Source organism: Salmo trutta, chromosome 38 (genome assembly GCF_901001165.1).
Source record: "Salmo trutta chromosome 38, fSalTru1.1, whole genome shotgun sequence".
Classification (NCBI taxonomy): Eukaryota; Metazoa; Chordata; class Actinopteri; order Salmoniformes; family Salmonidae; genus Salmo; species Salmo trutta.
Window position 1 is genome coordinate 23,690,867 of NC_042994.1, and position 14,460 is coordinate 23,705,326.

General features: G+C 42.9%; 1 protein-coding gene across 4 annotated transcripts in view; it reads right to left on the reverse strand.

Moving 5' to 3' along the window:
• The window catches only part of LOC115178876 (NACHT, LRR and PYD domains-containing protein 1), a 32,648-nt gene extending 18,191 nt beyond the window's left edge, over positions 1-14,457 (reverse strand). For 3 of the 4 annotated variants that reach the window (XM_029740261.1, XM_029740262.1, XM_029740264.1), the window contains exons 1-9: positions 14,375-14,457; positions 13,998-14,217; positions 13,840-13,898; positions 13,518-13,732; positions 11,724-11,974; positions 11,312-11,437; positions 11,034-11,175; positions 2,614-2,640; positions 1,952-2,223 (exon numbers count right to left, since the gene is read on the reverse strand). In XM_029740261.1, coding sequence (XP_029596121.1) covers positions 1,952-2,223; positions 2,614-2,640; positions 11,034-11,175; positions 11,312-11,437; positions 11,724-11,974; positions 13,518-13,732; positions 13,840-13,898; positions 13,998-14,066 — 1,161 coding nt within the window. In that variant the 5' untranslated portion in view covers positions 14,067-14,217; positions 14,375-14,457. The remainder of the gene's footprint in view (positions 1-1,951; positions 2,224-2,613; positions 2,641-11,033; positions 11,176-11,311; positions 11,438-11,723; positions 11,975-13,517; positions 13,733-13,839; positions 13,899-13,997; positions 14,218-14,374) is intronic. The other variant, XM_029740263.1, reaches the window with a different exon arrangement.
• Positions 14,458-14,460: the final 3 nt, after the last annotated feature.

The following is a 14,460-nucleotide window of genomic DNA, read 5'->3' on the forward strand; positions in this document are numbered from 1 at the left end:
GTTTGGCCATAATGACCATCGTTATGTTTAGAGGAAAAAGGGGGAGGCTTGCAAGCCAAAGAACACCATCCCAACCGGGAAGCACGAGGGTGGCAGCAACAGGTTGTGGGGGTGCTTTGCTGCAGGAGGGACTGGTGCACTTCACAAAATAGATGGCATCATGTGACGGAAAATTATGGGGATATATTGAAGCAACATCTCAAGACATCAGTCAGGAAGTTAAAGCTTGGTCGCAAATGGGTCTTCCAAATGGACAGTGACCCCAAGCATACTTCCAAAGTTGTGGAAAAATGGCTTAAGGACAACAAAGTCAAGGTATTGGAGTGGCCATCACAAAACCCTGACCTCGATCCTACAGAAAATGTGTGGGCAGAACTGAAAAGTGTGTGCGAGCAAGGAGGCCGACAAACCTGACTCAGTTACACCAGCTCTGTCAGGAGGAATGGGCCAAAATTCACCCAACTTATTGTGGGCAGCTTGTGGAAGGCAACCCGAAACGTTTGACCCAAGTTAAAACATTTTTGGCAATGCTACCAAATACTAATTGAGTGTATGTAAACTTCTGAATCACTGGGAATGTGATGAAAGAAATAAAAGCTGAAATAAAATCATTCTCTCTACTATTTCACAATCTTAAAATAAAGTGGTGATCCTAACTGACCTAAGACAGGGAATTTTTACTAGGATTAAATGTCAGGAATTGTGAAAAACTATGTATTTGGCTCGGGTGTATGTAAGCATCCCACTTCAACTGTATATACAAAGATATAAAACGCATTTGACTTATTTGACCATTAAAAAGCAGTCCCTGAGCTTTCCCTGAGCAGTGACCACCTGAGACATGAGGCTCATTCAAGACAGTTAAAGGGTTTCTCTGGTACTTTTGTATACTTTTTAGCCAGTAGTTCTAAAAGTAGGACCCAGAGCCAAAAGTGGTCCCAAAAAATGTCATAATACCTCACATTTGTGCAGATATGTGCCTGACGTCATTGCTCTCTCTCTCTCTTTCTGCTGTGTTTGATTATTGCTAGCTGAATCTCATTGTCTGGAACTCAAATTGCTAGAGGTTGGCCCACATGGGGGTGGAAATGTAGGGGAAATGCACAGCACAGCTTCCAGAAAACTTTAAAAGTAGGCATTTCACACATTGACACATCTTAAGGATCGGACCCTTTTTTTCAATTTTCGCCTAAAATGACATAGCCAAATCTAACTGTCTGTTGCTCAGGACCTGAAGCAAGGATATGCATATTCTTGATACCATTTGAAAGGAAACACTTTGAAGTTTGTGGAAATGTTGATTTAATGTAGGGGAATATAACACATTAGATCTGGTAAAAGATGATACAAAGAAAAAAACATGTGTATTTTTGTACCATCATCTTTGAAATGCAAGAGAAAAGCCATAATGTATTGTTCCAGCCCAGGCGCAATTTAGATTTTGGTCACTAGATGGCAGCAGTGTATGTGCAAAGTTTTAGATTGATCCAATTAACCATTGAATTTCTGTTAAAAATGTTGTATCAAGATTGCCCAAATGTGCCTAATTGGTTTATGAATACATTTGCAAGTTCATAAATGTGCACTCTCCTCAAACAATAGCATGGTATTCTTTCACTGTAATAGCTACTGTAAATTGGACAGTGCAGTTAGATTAACAAGAATTTAAGTTTTCTGCCAATATCAGATATGTCTATATCCTGCGAAATGTACTTGTTACTTACAACCTCATGCTAATCACATTAGCCTACGTTAGCTCAACCGTCCCGTGGGGGGGACACCGATCCTGTAGAGGTCAACCACATATCAAGCTCTTAATTCTTTTCACTCTCTGGCACACAACCCCAAAGTTAACTGTTCACTCATCATGTGATGTTGAGGCTGCCCATTTATTTTTTGAGGGGGGGAGTAGATCAGCTTTAATATTGCAGATAGATTATGGCATTCAGACCTGTTTTGTCAACTTCTCCTTTAACTCCTCAGCCAGGTTGTTCCGGCCCATCTTCCTCAGGATCTCCAGTGTGATCTTCACAGCTCCCTCATCGCAGTAGCTCTGTACCATCCTATCCACTGTGACCAGTCTGTCAGCATCCTCCAGCTGGCCCTCTGAGATGGAAGGAAATTCCTCCACACCCTTATTAATGTACCACTGAAATGTCTTCAGGTCGCTTCGGCTCAGCTCTTCCAGAATGTCAAGCAGCAGAAAATGAACATTCTTTGTCCCTAGACACAGAAAATAAAAATATGAAACATAACTAAAATAAACAGTCCTGACGGATCAAAATTCTGCTTTTGTTGATGTATGTAAACAACAAGTCCCTGTTGTGTGTAATGATGCCGTCTTGCTGAGTCTACCTTTAATAACTGTAATTGAATTAGGAAAGAAGTGGACAGCTCTTAACCACAGGAGTCGAGGTGCAACCGAACAATTAACTCATAATTGAAAAGGAAAAATGTACAACACTCACTCAGCATTAAGTAACTGTTTTCTTTCTCTTATCTTTAGGATTCTAAAAAGCTACATTATTGTGTTTACTGTAAAAATCGGATATTAGGGAACTCTCTCCTCCAACAGAATTAAATCACTTGGGGAAGACAGGAAATTATATTTACCTGCTGTAGCCCCACCTGGTGGTGTAACTGTGTGTAAAAAGAGACCTTGATTACAGATGCTCCTCAAGAAATTGTAATTTGACAGACCATGAATATCATTAAAAAGTGGGTATATACACAGTGCATTCGGAATGTATTCAGGTCCCTTGACTTAAAAAAAAAGTACGTTACAGACTTGTTCTAGAATGGATTAAAACGTTTTTTTAACCTAATCAATCTACAAACAATACCCCATAATGACAAAGCAAAAACAGTTTTTTCGAAATGTTTGCAAATGGTACCATTTTTAGTGCTATACATCTGTACTGTCATTTTCTCTATTGCCTTTGTTAATATGAACTCTTTTGACCAAAATTGTTTATGTTTTAAAGATGAGTATTGAATTGCATGACCTCATTTAAGAAGTGTCCCTTACAATAAGGGGATCTGTTGTACCTATTATGTCGGGAAAAAGTCAGTTATGAAATCCTTTGTCTTAGTTAAAAACAGGTTGTCATCCAGTAGGATTTGATTACATTTCCAATATCCTTGCCCACGTGGAAATTCTGTAAGAGTAATGCGGATGCCAATTATTTTATGGTCCGACTGCATTCTGCTCCCAATCAAATTTGTTTTTACTTTTGGTGCCAGCGCAAAGGATACAAGGAAGTAATCAAGACGACTAGCTTGATTAAGCCTCCTACATGTATATCTCTCCTTAAGTGCATGAGGGTGATAGTTTGTAGTGTGATTTCCTTTACGGTGCATTGAAGTACTTAAAACCGTGTTATAATCTCCCACCATAATAATAGGATCGATCGTATGTTGCTTGTGAGCTTGATAGATTGTTATAAATATTTTTCAAAGAAGTGTGGATCATCATTATTTGGACCATATAGATTAATGAGTAATTAAAAATATATATATTGTTCATTCAATAGTATTTTTAAAAGCATCCACCTTCCTTGCAGATCTGTTTGGACAGTTATCCTTTTTAGATAAAACTATACAAAATATATTCACGTCACCAAATAATTGATTAAAACACACTGTTTCGCAATGAAGGTCTACAGTAGCCTCAGCAGTACTCTTTAGGTTAGCACCATGGTGTAGCCGGAGGACAGCTAGCTTCTGTCCTCCTCTGGGTACATTGACTTCAAGACAAAACCTAGGAGTCTCATGGTTCTCACCCCCTTCCATAGACTTACACAGTAATTCTGACGACTTCCAGAGGACGTCCTCCAACCTATCAGAGCTCTTGCAGCATGAACTGACAAGTTGTTCATCCAATCAAAGGATCAGAGAATGCATCTAGTACTGAAAAGCATAATCTACAGTGTCTTCCGGTCCGGAGCGAGCAGTCGCATTTCGCTTCGCTCCACAGGTAATATTACACTTCTTTACATTACAACGGTTTGGTTTGTTTGATCTGAACAATTTTTTCTTAGCTATCAAAGATAATTGTGTAGTTTAGAGTAATTAGAGTAAATATCGAGGCCAGCTATTTTTTCGTCCTCCTAACGTAGTCAACACTGCTGCCTGCTAGCTAGTCAACACCGCTAGCTAGCCAACCGCTACCGACTAGCAGCGCTGTAATTACTAATACATTACAACGGAACGATTTGACTAGTGCAGTGTTAGCTAGCTAGCTACATAGCTGTCTTTGTCATAGCTTGATAATTGTGTAGTTTACTAATAGCTAGGTTAGCTAGCCAGCTATTTCCGTCCCCCGCGACGCCATTGTTCCATACCCAGCCAACTATTACCGACGAGCAGCATTGTAGAAACTAAATACGTTACAAAGGAACGTCTTGATTAGTGTTGTTATGTTAGCTAGCTACAAAGTTGCTTTTGTATAATAGCCAACCTCTACCGACTAGCAGCACTGTAGAAACTATTACATTACAACGGAACGATTTGACTAGTGCAGTGTTAGCTAGCTAGCAACATAGCTGTCTTTGTCATAGCTTGATAATTGTGTAGTTTAGTAATTATCGAGGCTAGCTAGGTTAGCTAGGTTAGCTAGCCAGCTATTTCCGTCCCCCGCGACGCCATTGTTCCATACCCAGCCAACTATTACCGACGAGCAGCATTGTAGAAACTAAATACATTACAAAGGAACGTCTTGATTAGTGTTATGTTATGTTAGCTAGCTACAAAGTTGCTTTTGTATAATAGCCAACCTCTACCGACTACCAGCACTGTAGAAACTATTACATTACAACGTAACGACTTGATTAGTGTAGTGTTGTGTTAGTTAGCTAGCATTTTCGTCACTTTAGTCAATAAGATTTTCGCAACGTAAGCTTAACTTTCTGAACATTCGAGAAGTGTAGTCCCCTTGTCATTCCAATCTCCTTTGCATTAGCGTAGCCTCTTCTGTAGCTTGTCAACTATGTGTCTGGCTATCCCTGTTCTCTCCCCTCTGCACAGGCCATACAAACGCTTCACACCGCGTGGCCGCTGCCACTCTAACCTGGTGGTCCCAGCGCGCACGACCCACATGGACTTCCAGGTCTCCGGCAGCCTCTGGAACTGCCGGTCTGCGGCCAACAAGGCTGAGTTCATCTCAGCCTATGCTACCCTCCAGTCCCTAGACTTCCTGGCGCTGACGGAAACATGGATTACCACAGATAACACTGCTACTCCTACTGCTCTCTCCTCGTCTGCCTACGTGTTCTCGCATACCCCTAGAGCATCGAGCCAGCGGGGTGGTGGCACTGGAATCCTCATCTCTCCCAAGTGGACATTCTCTCTTTCTCCCCTGACCCATCTGTCTATCTCCTCATTTGAATTCCATGCTGTCACAGTTACCAGCCCTTTCAAGCTTAACATCCTTATCATTTATCGCCCTCCAGGTTCCCTTGGAGAGTTCATCAATGTGCTTGATGCCTTGATAAGTTCCTTCCCTGAGGATGGCTCACCTCTCACAGTTCTGGGTGACTTTAACCTCCCCACGTCTACCTTTGACTCATTCCTCTCTGCCTCCTTCTTTCCACTCCTCTCCTCCTTTGACCTCACCCTCTCACCTTCCCCCCCTACTCACAAGGCAGGCAATACGCTTGACCTCATCTTTACTAGATGCTGTTCTTCCACTAATCTCATTGCAACTCCCCTCCAAGTCTCCGACCACTACCTTGTATCCTTTTCCCTCTCGCTCTCATCCAACACTTCTCACTCTGCCCCTACTCGGATGTTATTGCGCCGTCCCAACCTTCGCTCTCTCTCTCCCGCTACTCTCTCCTCTTCCATCCTATCATCTCTTCCCTCTGCTCAAACCTTCTCCAACCTATCTCCTGATTCTGCCTCCTCAACCCTCCTCTCCTCCCTCTCTGCATCCTTCGATTTTCTCTGTCCCCTATCCTCCAGGCCGGCTCGGTCCTCCACTCCTGCGCCGTGGCTCGACGACTCACTGCGAGCTCACAGAACAGGGCTCCGGGCAGCCGAGCGGAAATGGAGGAAAACTCGCCTCCCTGCGGACCTGGCATCCTTTCACGCCCTCCTCTCTACATTTTCCTCTTCTATCTCTGCTGCTAAAGCCACTTTCTACCACTCTAAATTCCAAGCATCTGCCTCTAACCCTAGGAAGCTCTTTGCTACCTTCTCCTCCCTCCTGAATCCTCCTCCCCCTCCCCCCCCCCCCCTCCTCTCTCTCTGCGGATGACTTCGTCAACCATTTTGAAAAGAAGGCTGATGACATCCGATCCTCGTTTGCTAAGCCAAATGACACCGCTGGTCCTGCTCACACTGCCCTACCCTGTGCTTTGACCTCTTTCTCCCCTCTCTCTCCAGATGAAATATCGCGTCTCGTGACGGCCGGCCGCCCAACAACCTGCCCACTTGACCCTATCCCCTCCTCTCTTCTCCAGACCATTTCCGGAGACCTTCTCCCCTACCTCACCTCGCTCATCAACTCATCCTTGACCGCTGGCTACGTCCCTTCCGTCTTCAAGAGAGCGAGAGTCGCACCCCTTCTGAAAAAACCTACACTCGATCCCTCCGATATCAACAACTACAGACCAGTATCCCTTCTTTCTTTTCTCTCCAAAACTCTTGAACGTGCCGTCCTTGGCTAGCTCTCCTGCTATCTCTCTCAGAATGACCTTCTTGATCCTAATCAGTCAGGTTTCAAGACTGGGCATTCAACTGAGACTGCTCTTCTCTGTGTCACGGAGGCTCTCCGCACTGCTAAAGCTAACTCTCTCTCCTCTGCTCTCATCCTTCTAGACCTATCTGCTGCCTTTGATACCGTGAACCATCAGATCCTCCTCTCCACCCTCTCCGAGCTGGGCATCTCCGGCGCGGCCCACGCTTGGATTGCGTCCTACCTGACAGGTCGCTCCTACCAGGTGGCGTGGCGAGAATCTGTCTCCGCACCACGTGCTCTCACCACTGGTGTCCCCCAGGGCTCTGTTCTAGGCCCTCTCCTATTCTCACTATACACCAAGTCACTTGGCTCGGTCATATCCTCACATGGTCTCTCCTATCATTGCTACGCAGACGACACACAATTAATCTTCTCCTTTCCCCCTTCTGATAACCAGGTGGCGAATCGCATCTCTGCATGTCTGGCAGACATATCAGTGTGGATGACGGCTCACCACCTCAAGCTGAACCTCGGCAAGACGGAGCTGCTCCTCCTCCCAGGGAAGGACTGCCCGTTCCATGATCTCGCCATCATGGTTGACAACTCCCTTGTGTCCTCCTCCCAGAGTGCTAAGAACCTTGGCGTGACCCTGGACAACACCCTGTCGTTCTCCACTAACATCAAGGCGGTAACCCGATCCTGTAGGTTCATGCTCTACAACATTCGCAGAGTACGACCCTGCCTCACACAGGAAGCGGCGCAGGTCCTAGTCCAGGCACTTGTCATCTCCCGTCTGGATTACTGCAACTCGCTGTTGGCTGGGCTCCCTGCCTGTGCCATTAAACCCCTACAACTCATCCAGAACGCCGCAGCCCGTCTGGTGTTCAACCTTCCCAAGTTCTCTCACGTCACCCCGCTCCTCCGCTCTCTCCACTGGCTTCCAGTTGAAGCTCGCATCCGCTACAAGTCCATGCTGCTTGCCTACGGAGCTGTGAGGGGAACGGCACCTCCGTACCTTCAGGCTCTGATCAGGCCCTACACCCAAACAAGGGCACTGCGTTCATCCACCTCTGGCCTGCTCGCCTCCCTACCTCTGAAGAAGCACAGCTCCCGCTCAGCCCAGTCAAAACTGTTCGCTGTTCTGGCACCCCAATGGTGGAACAAGCTCCCTCACGACGCCAGGACAGCGGAGTCAATCACCACCTTCCGGAGACACCTGAAACACCACCTCTTTAAGGAATACCTGGGATAGGATAAAGTAATCCTTCTAACCCCCCACCCCCCCGAAAGATTTAGATGCACTATTGTAAAGTGGTTGTTCCACTGGATATCTTAAGGTGATTTGTAAGTCGCTCTGGATAAGAGCGTCTGCTAAATGACTTAAATGTAAATGTAAAATGTAAATAAAACTAGCTAGTACTGCAGTGCATAAAGTGTGGTGAGTAGTTGACTCAGAGAAAGAAAGGCAATAGTTGAACTTAACTCAAACAGAGAGGAATGCTATTTATGTTAGCTAGCTAGCTAAGGCTATCCAACACTTTAACTCTTGCAAGGGCCCACCGGTGTAACTGCTAAACTGCTTGCTGTACACTGCATTGCATGATTGAACACATGGATTGGATTGTGGGTTTACTAACGCTTTAGTTATAGTAGCTAATATGTTGACTATGATGTTAGCTAATACGGTGACAACGATGTAGGCTGTGTGTAGCGGTTATGGTATGAAGGTTTGGCTTTAGTTGGAGAGGTTTTTATATATATTTTTGCTGTTTTTCAGCTGATGTTGTTTACTGAAGTCCACAAGCGAAGGGAAAATGTTAAAGGGGTTCGCCTAGGATAGGGGGCGCTACAGCGATTTTTGAAAAAAAATTGTGCCCATTTTAAACGGCCTCCTACTCAAACTCAGAAGCTAGGATATGCATTATAATAATAATTAATTAATAATAATAATAATTTATACTTGTGGATAGAAAACACCCTAAAGTTTCTAAAACTGTTTGAATGGTGTCTGTGAGTATAACAGAACTCATATGGCAGTCAAAACCCCGAGACCGATCGTAACAGGAAGTGGAATTCTGAATTGCGGACTCAAATTCATCACTTTGCCTGTAAATCACATAGTGAGCAATGGTTCATTGAGCACTTCCTATTGCTTCCACTAGATGTCCCCAGTCTTTACAAAGTGATTTGAGCCTTCTACTGTGAAAACTGACTGAATGAGACGCTGTGGAAAGTGGTCACATGGGGCCATCACCATTATGACGCCGGCGCCCCTGGCTACCCTCCCCTTTCGAAACATTTTGAAAGACAATGCAATCGTCCCCCTTGAATCTTATTGGAGCTCTGGTTGAAAAAGGCCCTAAAGATTTATGTTATACAACGTTTGAACGAACCTAAATAAAAAAAAATGTATTTTTTCGAAAGAGGAGTCCCGCGCACGATGGTACTTTTGGTGCAGCCTTCAGAACGCGCTAACAAGAACAAGCTATTGGAACATAAAGGATTAACTTTTTCGAACGAAAATACATTTGTTGTGGACCTGGGAAATCTAGAAGTGCTTTCTGATGAAGATAATCAAAGGTAAGGGATTATTGACAATAGTATACAAGACTAGATTTGATATGCGATTGTTCCAAGATGGCGCTGACCTGTATTGCTAGCCTATTGTTCTGAGTATCGCATCCCCTTTTATCGCAAAGTGTGATTACCCAGTAAAGTTATTTTTAAATCTGGCATTACAGGTGCTTTCAAGAGATATTCATCTATAAATCTTAGAATGACAATATTACATTTTAAAATGTTTTCGAATAGTAATTTAGTCAATTGTAGCGCTGTTTCACCGGATGCATTTGAGGGAAAATAGTTAGTCAACGTTATGCGCCAATGTAAAATGCTGTTTTTATATATAAATATGAACTTTATCGAACAAAAGAATGCATGTATTGTGTAACATGATGTCCTAGGAGTGTCATCTGATGAAGATTGTCAAAGGTTAGTGCTGCATTTAGCTGTTTTTTGGTTATTTGTGATGCATGTGGTTGGTCGGAAAATGGCTATGTGGCTACTTTTACGATATACTCCTCTAACATAATCTAATGTTTTGCTTTTGCTGTAAAGCCTTTTTGAAATCGGACAACGTGGTTCGATTCAGGAGAGGTGTATCTATAAAACGATATAACATAGTCCTATATTTGAAAAAATATATATATTACATTTCGTTATGCTAATGGCGATAGGATTTTTCGCAGGATGTCCGTCCCGCAAACGGGACGAGCCCGTCAAGAGGTTATAGTAGCTAATATGTTGACTATGATGTTAGCTAATACGGTGACAACGATGTAGGCTGTGTGTAGCGGTTATGGTATGAAGGTTTGGCTTTAGTTGGAGAGGTTTTTATATATTTTTTTGCTGTTTTTCAGCTGATGTTGTGTACTGAAGTCCACAAGCGAAGGGGAAATGTTAAAGGAGGAGAGCGCATTAGATGGAATGATGCTGTTTGTATGGCTGCTATGAAAGTGAACTGTGTGGCCGGTGATCATTCTGCCGTTTCTGTTGCAAAACGTTTCGTTCTCCCTCATCTTAAACAGAACCGACCGCCACCGGATTGCACATTCAGATCAGAGTTATTGGACAGTTTTAGTGTTTTGGGAAGCGTCATATGTTCCCAGAACCTAAAGAAATGTTTTATGAATTTTTAAAGAATGTAAAAAATATTTTCTGGGAACGTTCTTGCAACATCAGGCAAATGTTTTTAACTGGACAGTTTTGTGTTTTGGGAACATATCTCGTCATGTCCACACAATGCTCCCACAACCTAATGAAATATTGTGGGAATACAGACAGTAGGGGAAACCCAGACATGTAACAGGGGATATAAAGCTGAGGCATCCGTTAAGAATGTTCTCACCACCAAATATGGTAGTGAGAGAAGAAGTCCAGTTGTAGGTAGTGGGAGACGATGGATCAAGGTGAAACTGGGCTGATATTCTGCACATTTTCTCATTGATTACATTTCTGATCTCAATAAATGTTTCTGTCCCCAAATGAAAATCTGTTACAAAACCAGTTTGTTATTGAAGGAGTTCAAGGTTGAATTGAGTTTGTGCACACACACACACACTCAACAGAGATGGTGGTCCCTGACGGAAATGTGCAAATACATGCTACAATGCACCAAAAGGATCTCGCTAGCTCGTGCTTGGCTCTGCCCACCTCCTTACTTGTTCTTCCCACTATGCTTAATTTGCTCCCCCTGTAAACAACACAGATTAACTATCTTGGGTTACTTATGTGGTGGGTCCACATGGTCCATCCAAGTTCATTTGATTGAATTTGAGTTTAGAATTTCTGTTACCTGGAAGCCAGACAAGTCCGTTCCATACAAGTTTGTCAGCTTTATTTTCTTCCAGAAGAAGATTCACTTCTTCAACAAAAGGTTTAATAAACAACTGAAATGTGGGGACGTAGTTTTCATAGGAATCCACAAATGTAGCTGGCTGGAACAAAAAAAAGGAACATTTCATAAACTGATTTCTGAAATAGAGACATTGCGAGTCAGTGAAATGATAAGTGAGAACGAAATTATGCATTACATAGTAATAAATGTATTATTCAAATATATCTCAGATTTACGTTTGGTTGTATTGGATGTGCATCTACAGAGTTAGTGGAGAGGGTGTATTCTTGCTTTGGGGTAAGTGTACACAGAGAAGTTGTTAGAATTTCTCTTATTCCATCTCTTTCAATCAACTCCCGCACCTTAAAAGGACCAAAAATATACAGTTAAATTGTGCGTCAACAGGAATAAAATGCACTCGATTATATAAACAATTGCAGGGAATGTAAGGTAAAACAATATCTAAAACTCAAGAATAAATAATGGAACAAACCACTAAATAAGTGAAAATATGTATTTCAGTCAAACATGTTGCTGCTACTCTCCTAATTTATTTTTGCCGTTATGCTAAAACAGCATTACATTCCCCATTGTGTATTTGATTGAATTCCAGCCAGATAGAAGTGGGGTTGTAGGGTTACAGCTCACCTCTTTTCTCACAACATTACTGGGAAGCAATAACACATTCAGGATGGACCTCTTGCCAAGTGGTTGGTAGAACAACAACACATGTGCAAGTATGGGGGAGATGGGAGCATCATCATCTGTGACATCACCATAAGCAGAGAATCCATTGATGTTTATTATGACATGTGTGTCTGTTATCTCATGGGGACAGATAAACTCCACTTTGTCATCATCAGTCACATGGGCTACAGACAGGAAGTCACATCCACCACCTGAAGAAAGATAAAATGTTGAGCTTTCTCTGATATAGGCTACTACTACGATAACAATGACAAACAAGGCATTGCAACAAATGATCAGAATAATCTTGTTTAGGGAAGTCTAAAGCATGAAACACACAGAGAATCTTACTGCCGATAGGTACTTATCCCAGTGGGAGGCCGTTCCTTCTCTCGCTAGAACAAAACCAGTACCTTCAGCATGCCGACCCGGTAGAAGCTGTAGAGTTAATTTGCAATTCTACACGATTTGCAATGGGGCGTAGAGAAAATGTTGTAGTTTTAAAGCAAGTTTGCTACAATTCTACACATTTTGCAATGGGGATAGAGAAAATGTTTTAGTATTAAAGCAAGTGAAATGTTTGCAGTTTGAGTGAGAGTGAAATTAAGGAGCTGATCGTGGACTTCAGGAGACAGCAGAGAGAGCACGCCCACATCGACTGGGCCGCAGTGGAGAGGGTGAAAAGCTTTAAGTTCCACGGTGTTAACATTACTGACAACGTATGCACATCACTGACAAGGCACACTGCCTGCCCTCCAGGACATCTACAGTACCCGGTGTCAAAGGAAGGCCAAGAAGATCATCAAGGACCTCAGCCACCGAGCCACGGCCTGTTCACCCCGCTATCATCCAGAAGGCAAGGTCAGTACAGGTGCATCAAAGCTGGGACCGAGAGACTAAAAAACAGCTTCTATCTCCAGGCCATCCACAGTAAAACAAGTCCTATATCGACATAACCTGAAAGGTCGCTCAGCAAGGAAGAAGCCACTGCTCCAAAACTGCCATAAAAAAGCCAGACTTTTTGTCCTCTGGTCTGATGAAACAAAAATAGAACTGCTTGGCCATAATGACCATAGTTATTTTTTGAGGAAAATGGGGGAGGCTTGCAAGCCGAAGAACACCATCCCAACCGTGAAGCACGAGGGTGGCAGCATCATGTTGTGGGGGTGCTTTGCTGCAGGAAGGACTGGTGCACTTCCCAAAATAGATGGCATCATGAGGGAGGAAAATTATGTGGATATATTGAAGCAACATCTCAAGACATCAGTCAGGAAGTGAAAGCTTGTGGGTCTTCCAAATGGACAATGACCCCAAGCATACTTCCAAAGTTGTGGCAAAATGGCTTAAGGACAACAAAGTCAAGGTATTGGAGTGGCCATCACAAAGCCCTGACCTCAATCCTGCTGAAATAAATAATTCTCTCTACTATTATTTCACATTCTTAAAATAAAGTGGTGATCCTAGCTGACCTAAGACAGGGAATTTTTACTAGGATTAAATGTCAGGAATTGTGAAAAACTGAGTTTAAATGTATTTGGCTAAGGTGTATGTAAACTTCCGACATATATATATATATATATGGAGTATTTTAACGCTGAGTGGCTAACAACTTCAAGGTCTTTGCAATGTGAACACAAAAGAGATTGACTGTTCTTAGGTGCTAAGTGCTGTTGGCAGGCCAATGTTTGACAATCCAACCTGTGTCTGAGCTACAACATCTTTCATTAATGAACATTGCTTGAAATGATTACTCACAAGAATGAATCTGACAGTGTGGGAGGTGTAGTTGACAGACAGACTTCTGAGGGCAGTCGATGTTGAACAGCGGCCCTGCAGGTCTCTTGCCACTCTGGGCTAGAAGCCTCCTGTCCCAGTGGACTGTCCTATAGAGCACCTCTCCCTCTCCCTCCATCCTAAACACCAGGCCTGTTATACTGCACTGGAACGGACCTGCACTGGGGCACTGGAACCTAGAGGAAACAATAGTGAAGAATGACATTTTAATTACATTATCTGTATTTGATTTTTTTAAATGAGGCATTGTCCTTAGAAACTATTATTGAGGAAAAAAAGTTACCGGTATGCTCCCTTGCCCTCATGATTATAGAATTCTGGTTCCAAGTTATTGGGAACCATCTACAATGTAAAGACAATAGATTTTGAATAGTTTGAAGAGTAGTTGAATATAAACATATAAACTGGTCTTTCTTGCTTTCTTTACAGCAAAGGTCTTACCATGGGAGGGTCAGTAGTACACAGGCCTTGGTTGACTATTCTAATCTCTGTAAAGTTTAAATTCTCCATGGCATCAGGTAAGCTGTCAGAAAGAAGTCCTCGCTCTCCTCTTCCTTTGTCCCCTCACTAGAAAAAGGCCAACTGTGAGAGCGTGGCAAGGGAATGGATGATCCTTTCTGTTTTGGCAAGGTTGGATCATTGGGTTCCAGGAGAGGAGAATCTGCACAGAGAAAGTGTAAATATGTCATTGTCAGTGTGACCCTCATTCTGAATGTGCTCTTCTTCAGGCAGTGGACATCATCATATCATAATTAAAAGTTATAAAGCTGGTGATTCTTCAGTAGACAATATCACGACCCTTTGGACTGATTACATACACACTTTTCTGTTGTATTCTACTTCATCATCATCTTCCTCTTTTCCTTCTTCTTCTACATTTACATTTACATTTAAGTCATTTAGC